At 46.0% G+C, this 14,687-nt stretch overlaps 1 protein-coding gene across 1 annotated transcript in view; it reads right to left on the reverse strand.

Annotated features, from left to right (window-relative positions):
* TRIO (trio Rho guanine nucleotide exchange factor) overlaps positions 1-14,687 on the reverse strand; it is a gene marked incomplete at its 5' end in the record, with an annotated part of 376,660 nt that overhangs the window by 86,287 nt on the left and 275,686 nt on the right. The window contains 5 exons of the mRNA XM_079704002.1: positions 3,983-4,082; positions 4,835-4,977; positions 9,261-9,362; positions 11,284-11,474; positions 12,829-12,940. Of these exons, the coding sequence (XP_079560128.1) occupies positions 3,983-4,082; positions 4,835-4,977; positions 9,261-9,362; positions 11,284-11,474; positions 12,829-12,940 (648 nt within the window). The remainder of the gene's footprint in view (positions 1-3,982; positions 4,083-4,834; positions 4,978-9,260; positions 9,363-11,283; positions 11,475-12,828; positions 12,941-14,687) is intronic.

Consider the following 14,687-nt stretch of genomic DNA (forward strand, 5'->3'; position numbering starts at 1 on the left):
TATTCTGGGTGGCCCTGCGAGGGTCACCTGGCCTCCCTCGTCCCCGCAGTGACCTGGAGGCGTCCCCCTCCCAACATCAGGGAGACAAGCTCAGGACAAATGAGACAAGAATCTGGCAAGCATTTGATTTCTTTGGAACCCAAATTATATTTTCATGAGATCGCTTTATCAGCACAAGCACCATTAATTCTAAGAATCAGTGCTACACTTACATCTGGAACAAAGAGATGGCAGATTTTAAAACCGACGTTTTCGAAGAAGGAAAGGTGCTCGGGGGGCCTGTGGTCTGTATCTGCTAACAGTGTCCCTGGAGAGAGGGTGTCTCCAGGCCCCTCCTTCTAAAATCCTGTGCCTCATCTGAGAGTTACTACAGCACTGGGCAGACAACTTTTCCTCAAGAGTCCTCCAAGAGGCCAAGCTGAAAACATCCCCCCACCCAGTTTCTGAAATGGAACCAAGCTCCATGATAACAACTAACTCATAACAGACATCGTAAATTAAGTCAAACAGGCAGAATATGGTGAAGTCATTTCCCTTGCCAGATCTATCTGCCCATGTCATCAGAGGCTATTTAAACTTGAAATATGTAGGGTGGAAAGAACCTTGGGACATATGAAAAGTTACTGCCATCAGCGATAACAGGGCTTTCTGGTTAAGCCTAGTTCAGAGTAACAGTGCATTTTACAAACTGACTCCATAAAGGATGCAGTTTCTTAAATGTATTCTCCTGAATCACCTAATGACCCTGAAATGTTCTACCAGAGAAGTACATAAAAGGAGATGGCGGGCTTCCCTGGTGGCGCAGTGGTTGAGAGCCCGCCTGCCGATGCAGGGGACGTGGGTTCGTGCCCCGGTCCGGGAAGATCCCACATGCCGCAGAGCGGCTGGGCCTGTGAGCCATGGCCGCTGAGCCTGCGCGTCCGGAGCCTGTGCTCTGCAGCGGGAGAGGCCGCGACAGTGAGAGGCCCGCGTACCGCAAAAAAAAAAAAAAAAAAAAAAGGAGATGGCTACAAGAAAACTTCCCCAAAGCAGAGAACAGACGTGTGTAGGCATATGTGTGGTCGCAAACATGGGCCTTCTTTTGTATAAGGCCTCCTGGGTATGGCCCCTCCAAACTCCACATTCTGACTTATCCACATTAAGTCTCACACGCTGCTGATTTTCCTCCCAAATACAGAACACAAGAACGGAAGAAGACAACCCGTTGCCGTTCTACGGTCTTAGGAAGACATTTCATCCTCTTTGTGTTCTTCCTATTAAGGACCTATGGCCTCAATGAGGGGTATTAAATACATGCCACATCCACGTAAGAAAACAGTTCTGGCGTGTCACTACGCGAGATGGTTAAGGGTCATGAGAACATCAGGTAGGCTGAGTGGGGGGCTGCTATCACAGCTGCACCCGGGAGCACAGGCAAGGCAGCACCTGCAGAAGGGGCCCTGGCGGGATTTCTGAGCTACGGAATGAAGTTTGGTGGTGAGGTGTGAGATGAGGTAAACAGAAGCTGGTGAGTTACCTTCACAGGTAAAAATATTTAAGAGGCAGTACTTTAATAATTCTAACACCCCAGTAGATCCCCAGTGCAAAATGATTAGTTTCCACAAACCTATACTGTTGCTAGTGATGTATCCCTTCTCTCTCACTGGGTACACAATGTGTTGTCTTAAAAGCAACAGTTCCTAGGATAATGCCTTATTTTTCTACAGGAGTTGTACAGACTCAAATCCAAGTTCACATTAGCCTACTTTGCTATAATAGATTCAAAGTACAACTAGTTGCCTCTTCCTAACTCCAGGGCAGAGCCTTGTCTCTGGGGCAAACGCCCTGTGAATCCCGGTTGGAGCCCCGCAGCTGCCAGCCCCCAGTGTCAGGGGACAGGGAGTCCGGGGGCACTAGCACACGGTTCTCTGTGGGCCAGAGGCACAACCTGGCACCAGGCAGCTCCATCTCAGAGCCGGGGGCTGGAGAGCCAGGAGCCCCTTCCCAGATGCAGGGGGCGTTTCCAGACTCCCACCACCACCCATTTATACATAAACCACCCAAGAAGCAAAGCTACCCTTTCTTCTTGGGCCAACAACTAGAAAAATCTTAACACCCCTTCCAAAAGACAGAACTTTTTATATTTATTTTTCTCTGTCAATTTCACTCAAATCACCTGTTTTTTAAATAAACTTTTAAACTAAGGTAAACCCAGACCAGATCCATGAGAGGACGTCTGGTAAGACTGCGAGTTTGGGGCTTGGTGGACCTCCAGCTGGGGCGGCGATGCTCAGCCTCCGCGAGTCTGTGAATTGGTCCCCTCGGCAGGAGCCACGATTACTTTGGACTTTTCCTTCAGGTGGAAGTCTTGTGTAACTATTCAGATAACCCAGTCACCTCAATTACTACTTTTTTAAAAGAAAATAATTGGGATTACTCTAATGAAATGTTTCCAAGTTCAAACTTTATTTTCTTCACTGAATGACTATGGGGGGGGTGGGGAAAGAGGCTATTAGGGACCAAACGACTGAACATGTCATTTATCTTATTCCTCATTATTACCACTGGAGAGAAATATTTGCTGAACGTAATACACTGAGTTCCGAACAAAATCAAACATGACGTTGTTTTTGTTCTCCAGTCCTGTTACTCTACGCATTGTAAGTTCTAGGACTTATTATTTAGTGAAGTCAAAAAGGAGGTTGAGAAAGAGCTAATGACTCAAATTAGAAGGATTCTGAAAATGAAATCAGTGCAGGAAACCAATATTTTTAAACTTACTTCTGTCCTGGAAACAACATTCAACACCATGAATTCTGCAAAAGCAAGTGAGAGAAGACCGAAGCCTGGGACTCAGACTTGCCACCTGAAGCAAACCCCGACACTGGGTTCTCTCCTCTGACAGCGGCCGTCTCCAAATGACGGGAGGTCAGGACAGCGAGTGGGCTGTGGAGACATCGTGCGAAGGCAGACTCCTCCAGCCCCCCAGGGACGAAGGTCTCTCGTGGGAAAGTCCAGCCCTTGTCAGGGACTGAGAAACCCAGGAATTCTGAACCAACGGCATGTTCAATGAAACCCCTACTTGCTGTCAAAAACTTGTTTTAAGAACTTGGTCTTGGGCTTCCCTGGTGGTGCAGTGGTTGAGAGTCCGCCTGCCGATGCAGGGGACGTGGGTTCGTGCCCCGGTCTGGGAAGATCCCACATGCCGCGGAGCAGCTGGGCCCGTGAGCCATGGCTGCTGAGCCTGCGCGTCTGGAGCCTGTGCTCCGCAATGGGAGAAGTCACAACAGTGAGAGGCCCGCGTACCACAAAAAAAAAAAAAAAAAAAAAAGAACTTGGTCTAGCCTTCTAGAAAAAGAACAGAATAGGTGCATATTTCAGTAGGAACTGAGGACTCTGGGGACATCAATGCCTCCACTGGTTTTTACAGGGGACTCTGGTCACCTGTGCATCACGTAAGCCCAGGGTTCCAACTTCTCCCATCAGTTTATTTTGTAGGTTAGTTGATTCTATCAAGATAGAATCACAGGACACTCTAGGTCACTGCTGCACAAGGTAAACCTACAGACTTCTTTGCTGCAAATCAGATCCTCCTTCCTGGTGGGTAGACCACGGACGCCTCAGGGCCCACCGACAGATGCCGCTGCCCCTGCTTCAATCGGAGCACCCCGCTTTTACATACCAGGGCTCTGTGTAAGATTTAATTTAAAATAATAGGGTCTTCTGCTTAATATAAAATAAAAAAGCTTAAACACACTGCCTTAGAACACTTGGATAGAAAACCATGTAACAGCACTGGGAAGGGCAAGTGATTTTTTCCTGAATCTTCAGGGTTCAAGCCTGCTAGCCCTGACGCTGCAAATCTTTGCTCCTGGTACCATGTCCGGGCACCTCTTTTAACCCATGGCAGCTGTGTGAAATGCTGATGACAAACTGTCATTTGTCGACCGACCAGAGACTGGCCACATGCACCTCCCCAGAGAAAGGGCTAGTTCTGGCTCACCTTATCACTGTCCAGAGTGTTCTGAGACGTCCGGGATGCGATTGAAATCGTATCAGGTTGGCTGCTGCCATCTCCTTGGCTATCCAGATCCTCTCCATCCCTGGAGACACAGAGAAATTCCTGACATTGCTGGATTTGATAGGGAGGGTGGGAGGGAGGGAGACGCAAGAGGGAAGAGATATGGGAACATATGTATATGTATAACTGATTCACTTTGTTATAAAGCAGAAACTAACACACCACTGTAAAGCAACTATACTCCAATAAAGATGTTAAAAAAAAAAAAAGAATGGTAAAGATGGGCTATCAGCAATTGGAGGAAGAACAGATTTGTTTAAAGAGGTGCAAATCGGTCTCTGATTACGGCTGCCACCACGGTATTAATGATGATAGATGACGCTTCACTGAGAACAGGCTTTTTGCTGGGCCCTGGGCTGAGAGTCTAACATCTACCACTGCACTTAGTTCTCACAGTAATAAAATCCAGTTGATAGGGTCACCGCCATTTTAGAAATGAGAAGCAAAAACGTCTAGATGCTACATAACTTGTCCAAGGTCACATGCACGACTTACACATGAGCACAGATTAACACTTGGGGTGGAAAAGGAGAAGAATTAGGGATTTGCATATAGACTTTCATTTACTTGAAGCCGAAGGAGGCTGTTGTCTTGACAAAGGAATTTCATTGCTAAGAATGATGTTATATATAAATCGTATTCTTTAGAAAATTACTCCTCAATATTTCTCAAAAATATTTGAGAAAAATGATTTTTGAAAAACAGTATGTTAACATTGCCTTGTTCCTTTCCTTCAATAAAAGCAAACTTACAAAAAAATCCCCAGGCACTGACCTCCTTCCCTTCTGTCTCGTTGCTGGAGCTGTTTTGGGGATGTGAATGGGCTCCTTCAGGGCGCCTTTCAGGTGAATGGTCCTTTCCTGGATCACTTCCCGGATGTGCTTGATCCAGTCCTGCTTGTTTTCTATACTGGAGGCCTTGACAAAGTGTTAGAATCAATCAGGATACAGAAGGGGCCTTTTCCAGAGCCTGCACTAACCACACTCAGGTCCCTGCATTCCTGGAATTGCCCATTTAAAAAATAACTTTTCAGCAGAAAAGCAACCATCTCCTGGTGTTTAATTTCCCACCAAATACATGACCCTAATTTTGAATATTCTGTCATCCAGACCGTTTTTATTCTATAGCGTTCATGTTATTCCAGATCTCTGAATAGTCTAGTAATCAATCATTCTCCAACCCTAAGACCTGTTAAGCAGCCCTGGGTAAATATGAAAACACAACCACCCCCAAACCCAAGTGTCTTGAGGCCCTTTAGGCAGACAAGTGGCCAGTGGCCCGTGGAGCACTGGCAGGAACCTGAACCAGTGCCCCAGAGCTTGCCACCTCGCCCCCTTGGACTCACGATCAACTGGTGCAGCTGCACCGCTTCCCCACCTGCATCCGCTCCCCATCCCCACTTGCACTCTATGGAGTTGGGGCCTCCCTAATCCTCCTGTTATAAATGAGGACCTGCAGTGTGGACACACTGGAAATGTGCCTAAGGCCACGCTGCCAGCAGGTGAAGAAGCCGGGATTCCCGGGGGGTGGACACCCCAGCCCATCCCCCCAATCTCTGCCTGTATCCACCTCCGGTTAGACCACTGGCATAAACCAGGGTAGCCTACTGCCAGTTACATATGGTGGATTTCCCTCAACTCCACTGCAACACTGGAGAAGGGTTCTCTGGAAATGACACATCGTAGATACTGAACAAGCATCGGTTGAATGAACACATATGGCATCACTTTTCCCAGATTTTTTTCTTTCACTGTGCCTCAAAGGAGGTTTTTTTTTTTTTCCTTTTTACATGTTCTGGGCCTTAGTAACAGTTTTTAATTTCCTTACGGAAAACATCAACCTCCTATGATATAAGCATAATTCCCTGTGAACGATTAAAACAATCGTCAGTGGGATTATGGATGAGATCACGCAGGGAGGGGAACCCAGCCTTTTCTCGTGGTGGACCTTGTTTTTGAAAATACGAGGTCAAAGCCCATGCTGGGAAAGGAAATTAACATTGAGAACTCTCTTTCTTAATAAAATGTTTTCACTGGAGGATGTGTCTTCAAAGTTAATGAGAGGCAGTAACAGAGAAATAAGTGAAGGAGGACAGGAGCCTCCTGTTCCTCTCCCCAGCTCTGATGCCAGGAGAGCAGTAAAACCCGTTTCTCCTGGGGTCGGAGGCAGCGTGACTAGGGAACACGGGAGTCTGTGCATGAAATAAGCATCTCGGGATGCACAACCATGAACAGCACAGAACTACTGGAATTTAAACGCCTGATACAAACGTCTGGGACGTTAAACAAAGGGAAGTATCTGAGAAAGGACATTTGGCAAAGTTTGGAGATCTGTATGTACCATGTTCAGAAATAAAGAAAATTCTCGTAATTTAAGTAGAGCAAACTGGCCATTACATTTATGGAGAGCAATTCTCCCAACCTTAAAGAAATTAAACAAGGAAAAAAGGCACCAGTTTTTCAGAGACAGTAAAAGAAAGGCAACCCAGCTAGAGTACTAAGCAAAGGCCCCACTTGGCTAAGAGAAGGGAATAATCTGTTTCATAGTCTCAAGTAGTCTCAATCTGTTCAAGAAAGGATTTAGAAATAAAATTCTCCTTTCCAGACTATAAAAGTAAAAAAAGGTCACAATTTTGTTCTACAAGTACTAGGCCATCACCATCACTGTCATTACCACCATTACTGTCACCACCTCCACCACCACCACTGTCTACATCTACACCATTGCCATCTCTACCACTGTCTATACCCTCACCACCATCTATACCATAACCACCATCACCACTGCTAAAATATCCACCACCTCCACCTCTATCTACACCCTCACCATCTCTACCACCACCTACACCCTCACCATCACTACCACCACATACACCCTCACCATCTCTACCACCACCTACACCCTCACCATCTCTACCACCACATACACCCTCACCATCACTACCACCATCTACACCCTCACCACCTCTACCACCATCTACACCCTCACCATCTCTACCACCACCTACACCCTCACCATCTCTACCACCATCTACACCCTCACCATCACTACCACCACATACACCCTCACCATCTCTACCACCACATACACCCTCACCATCTCTACCACCATCTACACCCTCACCATCTCTACCACCATCTACACCCTCACCATCTCTACCACCATCTACACCCTCACCATCTCTACCATCATATACACCCTCACCATCTCTACCACCATCTACACCCTCACCATCTCTACCACCATCTACACCCTCACCATCACTACCACCATCTACACCCTCACCATCACTACCACCATCTACACCCTCACCATCACTACCACCATCTACACCCTCACCATCACTACCACCATATACACCCTCACCACCATCTATACCATAACCACTGCTGAAATATCCACCACCTCCACCTCCACCACCATCTACGCCATCAACACCACCACCACCACCACCACTAAGCAGTCTCTGAAATTAATAAGGACATCATTTCCTTTAGCCTCTCATTAGAAGTCAGAAAAATATTACCCTAAATTCCCTAGAAAACTTTCATTTGGTAAAGCCTGCAAGGAAATCTGATTCTTCAATTGCATCATGAGTATTTTATTATGTCCTAAATGAAAGTAGTCCATATCTGGCTAAAATATCTGGCACTATTTCTCAGATGTACCCTTTGGCATGTGTCACTGCAGTTAATCTGGATAAATACTCATAAGTTGGAAGTTTTAAGGTCTTGAGTATACTTTAAAACTTTATCCCTTAGAAAAGTTCAGCTATCTAATATTGAGCTATCAGTGCAATTTATACTTTATAGGGCTTTACGCCAGTACTAATGAGAATACACTGGGCTGGTAGTCATATATTCACTGCAAAACAATCCATCATTTCCATGTGAATAAAGACCTTAGGAACACAATGGCTTCCACAGTCAGCGGTCACTAAAGTACAGGCTCTACAAGAGCTCCGTACTGTTAAATAACTCACAGTTGCTGGAAATACCGTAGAGAGATTCAAAAGGAATGTTAAGGGACAAAATTGCTGACATGCAAGTCCACACACCAGAGGCCCATTAAGCTTTTGGCTCATCTCCCAATATTCTACAAATCTTCAGCTACATCTGAAGTCGCTTATGGTCTTTCCAGATAGCTCAGGAAGACAGTTCCATCTGCATTTTCTCAAACACAGGAGGAGGGAAGTCCACAAGACACCCTTAGAGCCCTCCAACTTTCCTAGGAGAGGTTAGTATACTCAAAACAGCGTTCAAATTAAATATTCAAAGATATATTCCTCCCTCAAAGACTACATACTCCAAAGCACCCTTAGTGTTTTTGAACACTTTAAATGATAACATTACCAAACCCTATACCTGATCATGACCTTCCCCCCTTTTTCTCTGCCTCCAAACTGGAAAGCCAAAGAGTCTAGGACCCCATGAAGACTCCTGGCACGTTCAGCCTTGAAACTGTCAAAGGTCCTCACAGATTCATCAGGTGCCTATTTTCCTTTGGAAACCAGAGGTCAAGTGTACAATGGGAGCTACTGGTCCATATCTCCCTTCTCCTGTACCTCAACTTCTTGCATCTCTTATGGAATCACCCAATTCTTTGCAAGACTGGAAGAATGGAGAAGTTTAGAAAGACCTTTCTCCAAGTGACCTTTTGTAGGCAAGCAAAAATTTAGCTCGAGTAATTTCACCACTAGAATACCAAACTGAATTTATTCTACTGTTCTTTTTGTGGTAATCACCAGTCTCTACAGAACACAAAGGGAACAATAAAAGGACATGAGGGCTTCCTTGGTGGCGCAGTGGTTGAGAGTCTGCCTGCCAATGCAGGGGACACGGGTTCGAGCCCTGGTCTGGGAAGATTCCACATGCCTCGGAGCGGCTGGGCCCGTGAGCCACCGCTACTGAGCCTGCGCGTCTGGAGCCTGTGCTCCGCAACGGGAGAGGCCGCGATAGTGAGAGGCCCACGCACCGCGATGAAGAGTGGCCCCTGCTGTCCGCAACTAAAGAAAGCCCTCGCACAGAAATGAAGACCCAACATAGCCAAAATAAATAAATAAATTTAAAAAAAAAAAAAAAAAAAAAAAAAAAAAAAATAAAAGGACATGAAAACCAGTATGGCCCAACAACAGGAAAAAGCACTCACAGACATGGTAATCTTGTCACAAAGCACACTCCCAAGCTTCGGATGGACATACCTTAAGGACAATTTTATTATCTGAAGTTGGCGTCCTCCCCACCCACAGTGCAAATTTGCAAGGATCTCCTTCAACGTGTTCTGTGACACCCAACTCTGAGGTCTGGATAAAAAGACAATTACGTAATTAGGCAACAGTAAAATTCTGGCAGGATATAGAACAGAGACAAAGGAAACCGTTTTTGGTGACTTGTGCTCATGCTAGGTTGTAATGACACAGTTTTGTTTACGCTGATACATACTCCTTAGACCTCACTTTAGTTAAAATGAGGAAATTTTGTTCTTAGGCTACACATGACGGGCTTCATCTCTTTCACTTCCTCTGAGCACCTCCACTGGAAATCCTGATGCAGGTCAACAAGCAAATCCAGAAGAAGAAAACCAAAATACCTGGAAAGTCCTATTTCCTATAATCTGGAAAATCGAGAGTTGACTATTTTCAGCCTTATAAACAATAGAATGAGTCTGTCCTAGTTGCAAAAGAGCTGCTATCACCTCCATGAACGAACTAGCTTCACAGAAGAAGCTAAATGATATTTTAAAATGCAGTTCGTTTCCACTGCGTTTATCCATAGCATTAATGTCTACTATTTCGCCAATAATGTTAAGGGTTAAGAGACAAACTTTCTCTCTATAATACGTGCATTTGCAGGAGACGCAGAACACGGAAGAGTGTAGATGAAGGTCAACATCTTCATCCTCCCCCGCAATCAGGTTCACCCCAATGCATTCTCTCCTTTCCAGCAAAGGAAGTGATTCATGATTGTGGCCTCTGAGGGAACCTTAACTTTTAAAAGATAAATTAAGTGAAGATGTATCAGTTTCTAAAACAGACTAGCTTGGTCCCTAGGGACGGATTAAGGCCAGCTAGTGAAATTATTAGCCAGCAATGCTTCGTGTTTTCTTTCCAGCTACAATATGATCTAAAATGATGTAAGGTGGGCTGTGATCCAAAAGACAATCTCAAACAGGAAACAAGCCAAAGAAAATGGTATGCCTACCATTAGCCTGAACTTGCAAACTCCAGATTATTATTAAGATGATTTCTACACTTGGTAGTATTCTATTACTTTGGGAATTTGATTAATACATGGATATCATAAAAACGTCTAATGTATAAGTAGTCCAAAGTCCAAACATCTACCAATATTTATAAGTGATCTGCCATCTCTTGTGAAGAAACCAAATTCTACCGCATTTTCTATTCTCTGATTGTGATTTTTTTCCTCCCCCTGCCCAGCAATTTTGTGTTGAAAGCCCTCTGAGATATCGCCCACGAAGGGAAGGTGAGGATGACACCCGCCCGAGACTTTTCGGAGCGTCGACCTGTGGTTTATAGATACTCGTGTGGGGCTGTCACCCATGGAAAAGAGCACCAGGTGTGTTTCTCTTGCTCGGAAGTACGCCGACAAGTTAAAGAAGAATTCAGATGCGTCACTCTATCTACCAAGCGCTCAAGGGAGGTTGTCTCTAGGCAGGTGGGGCTGTGTATCTTTAAAACAATTTCTGCTTATATAACATACATTTTCTCTAATAATGGTATTCTGCCGCTGCTTTTCATAAATGTATTTTTAATGAAAAAATCAAACTTCATCATTAAGAGCCCACAGTGAGCCACCCAGTAGGCTGCTTCAATAAATTCCAATGTCGGTGAATGAAATATGAATTATAATGATATGAGAACTTACTTAATCATAGTCTAACATGATTGATTGATTTATAAAGCTAGTTAAGGCACACAGGAGATAAATAATTTAAGTTCACTTACAAAGTGTCTTCTTATCCTGCAGTTGGATTCTACGGAATTTAGAAAAAGCAAGTTTCCTAAGTCTAGGGACACGCAAACTCACAAGCGCCCTCCAGTGGACTCAAGGCTGTCAGTATTTCACTGAAGAAGTTGCTTCAGAGTCACACTTTCGGAGTTAGGGAGGTTAAACTGAAGGCCACAAACAAATTTTTCTCTGACCACAAGAAGCTGCAACTGTGTCACCCTTAAACTTACAATTCTGAAGGCCTGTACTTACAAACAATTTGCTTTTATAAAGGTACTTGCTTCTGCCACTGGAATCTTTCACTTCTTTACTAAACACTAAGGACATTTCAAAAAGGAAGAGGTGCCGTTCTCGACCCTTTCGAATTAAGGTTTTGGGGTCCCACACTTGGAAGGATTCCTGCAGGATGAGTTCTCCCTGAGACTCAATGTTTTCATCAAACCCTAGAACACGAAAAAAAGGAGGCACGGTCAATTTGAAAGAAAATGAAAAATGATGCAGTAGCAGCATCACGGCTACTTAAACATTTGCAAAACGCCCATCCATTAAATCTCTGATTAAAGTTTCCCATCTGGGCCTCTGACTACCCTTCCTTGGGGGGTTTTCTCTCCTCTGGACACGAAGCTCTTCAAGCCAGTCGGTCGCGCTCTGGTCACTGGCTGCCGTTCACTGCGGCTGTCTCTTCCTGAAGTGGCCGGCACCCGGGCAGGGGCTGCTAGTTACGTGCCAGCCTCCAGGGCCCCCCTCCTCTACGAGCAGAAGCCCCTCCGTGGCCGCTCAAGCCAGCACTACATTTCCCAGCCCCCCGTGCGGCCAGGAGCAGCCACACGCACGCTCACCTACGCCCGGGCCACGCAGGGAGACTCGGGCACAACTTCTGGTTTCTGCCCTTCGAGCTGTCCCCTCCCCGCTCTTTCCCCACATCCTGCTAGATGGAAGGCTAACGTGGCCTTGACACACCCTGCAGCTGGCCAACCAGCAAAACATCCAAGGAGTGGAGAGAGACCAGCTGGACAGAGCCTGAGTCCCTGGTGACGCCCTGAGGGCCGCCCACCAGCTCGGGATTTTACATCAGAGGGGGAAAAGGTGCTCTGGCTTGGCCTCTGATTTGGCGGGGGGGGGGGGTCTCTGTAACTAACAAATAGCAGCACCTCTGCCCTAACTGGGAAACTCTTCAATGTGACCAATGGGGACCACAGAGGCTGGTTAAAGCGTTTGGGGCAGGATTACTTCTTAAAGTAACTCTGTGTAACCTGATAACGAGAGTTGAGCTGTAACACAGAAATGGCTTTCTTAAACAGAAGCATTCGTGGAAATTATACTGGCGACGATCATTTCTAGGCGTATTTATCTGATTCTCTTTTTGCCACGTTCCACGCGCTGTTTGGCTGCACGGGCAGGGATGTGGAACCTGCTTGGTTCAAGGCTCTGGCAAGTGATGCGGTGGATGTAGAGACGGGGAAGGTTCGAGCGCCGTTCGGGATTTTACAATCTTGGGGGATGGGTCTACCTATCCTTCCACCTGTCCTTCTAACACAGAGACCAGGTAGCTAAAGGCAAGGGACACAAGGTGCTCCCGGGGTTCAGAGCGTGGAGTGGCTGCTCGCCAACGAGGGGACAAGGACAGGCTTGTGACGAGGTCGAAGCATGTCATGTACTCCTTAAGGGAAGCAACGAGACCGACTATTGAAAAAAGAAGGCACCTGCACCTGCACTGATGACTCCTAACTCAACACAGAGGCACAGGACGCGGCGGGTGGTGGACAGGTGGCGCCAGCGGGAGGCGGGAGGACGTACCTTCCAGCATGCTCAGGTGCATGGCGTCGTTGGCCCGCTTCGGCACGCTGAGCATCACCTCCAGGCCGTCCTTAATCTCCCCCTTCCCCTCTTCACAGCACGTGAGCAGCTCCTGTGGGAAAGCAACACCGTGAACGCGCCCAAGAGAGCAAAATGCTCCGCTACGGAGGTCTTTGCAGAAATGAAAAGAGTTTGTGAGAATCCATGATGTTCAAGATAAAAACAAACTGTGCTCAATTAGGCAGAGATTCGCATAGAGAACGAATGATGAACCTGAACCGCCTCTTAATCCAGTGGATGCAAGGGTTTGTCCTGCTCCGATCAGGACGTTTCTGCAGTTCAGAGGAAACCAGATGCAGTCAGAGATTAAAACGAAGTGAGTGTACACGTCAACTACCGAGCCTCAAAAATGACCAATAAAATATTTAGCCAGTGTCGCAAAGCAGTCAGCTAGTGGTTACGTCCGAAGGTCAAGCCAGAGTCCAATTAGTACTGCTCTGCTTGCACAGGGTCCCAGCACGATTCTGAGCCCTCTGGTGCCGTGAACACGATGTCCCCTCTGCCCTGGAGGTGCCCTGTCTCACAGCGGGAACAGCACCGCTGCACAGTCACCTACAGGGAAACGCTTCTTCTCTGTGCTGGGACATTCAGAAAGCTCTAATGGTTGCAGCACGCCTCCCCGGGCATAATTACATTTCAGATCTGCGTAGGGGAACACCTGTCGTTAGAGGAGTGACAGCAGGACAACAGAGTCACTCTCTGGTGGCTCCAAGATATCTTCTCACCAGCGCCTATATGACTTTTATCAGGCAGTAACGGTAACAACAGCTTTCTGTGTCCTGGGGCTCAACAAGAGGGACGTGGCCCTGCAGTCAGCTCTGGCCATACCCTGGATGGTTTCGGGCAATGCAGCTGCCTGACAGGCCCCTCTTCTCATGGCCAGATGGTGTGCACCTATTATTCTGAGCAGCTTGGCAAAAAGTGCTTTAAAACTGCAATGCGCTGAGACTAACGTCACTGTCAGGAAACCCTCCTCGTTGGGGAGCTCGGCACAGCTCATGACTGCTCTCTTGAAGAGCCCCTGGGCAGAATAAAGTCAGGTTTATAAATTAAAGCAGAGGTTTACCAGTGAATGACTAGATGTGAGGTCACCGAGGAAGAGATCTTTACTGGAACCATGTGCTAACAACCAAACCCGTCCATCCTGAGGACGCTAAGAGGTAAACTGCCTTTGCAGAATGAGAAAGCAAAGGGCAAACGTGAATATAAACAACTTGGCCTCCTGACTTTTATTTCATGTTTATAGCAACCACATATTTCTGCCGTGGTGGTCGTGAAATCACTTAATGGGGTTCTGACAGGGAAGTGCAGGAGCGCTGTTCCAATGTAAGAACGCCATAATGGCATCCCTTCCCAAAAGAATGTAGCCACTTTTTACTGTTTCTAGATTTTTTTGTATTAACAAAAAGGGTAAAAATAAGGGTTTCAGGCATTCATAACTTCATCTTCTGTATTTCTTTTATATCTAGAAAAATTACATGATCATCTCCTATTGCTGTGTTAGGACCGAACTGGGGACTTAGTTGGGGTCATGCAATGTTCTTACTGGGATGAATGGATGTGGGTACGTTCTAACGTTTAATAACATTCACCAGCCAAGGAAACGGTAGGGGAAACACCATGAGAGATAGAGTTTGTACATTATTTTTCTTGTAGTCAAGAAAATGTGCGTCAGTTATATATAATGAATTCTGTAACAACTCTTATCACAAATTCTAAGTTTTCTTCACCATTCTATTGTCAGAACTAATCATTATTTGATTTTTACAAGTGTGATTTTAACTATAATCATTCATAAC

The sequence above is a fragment of the Hyperoodon ampullatus genome (assembly GCF_949752795.1).
Source record: "Hyperoodon ampullatus genome assembly, chromosome: 4".
In the NCBI taxonomy this organism is placed as follows: Eukaryota; Metazoa; Chordata; class Mammalia; order Artiodactyla; family Ziphiidae; genus Hyperoodon; species Hyperoodon ampullatus.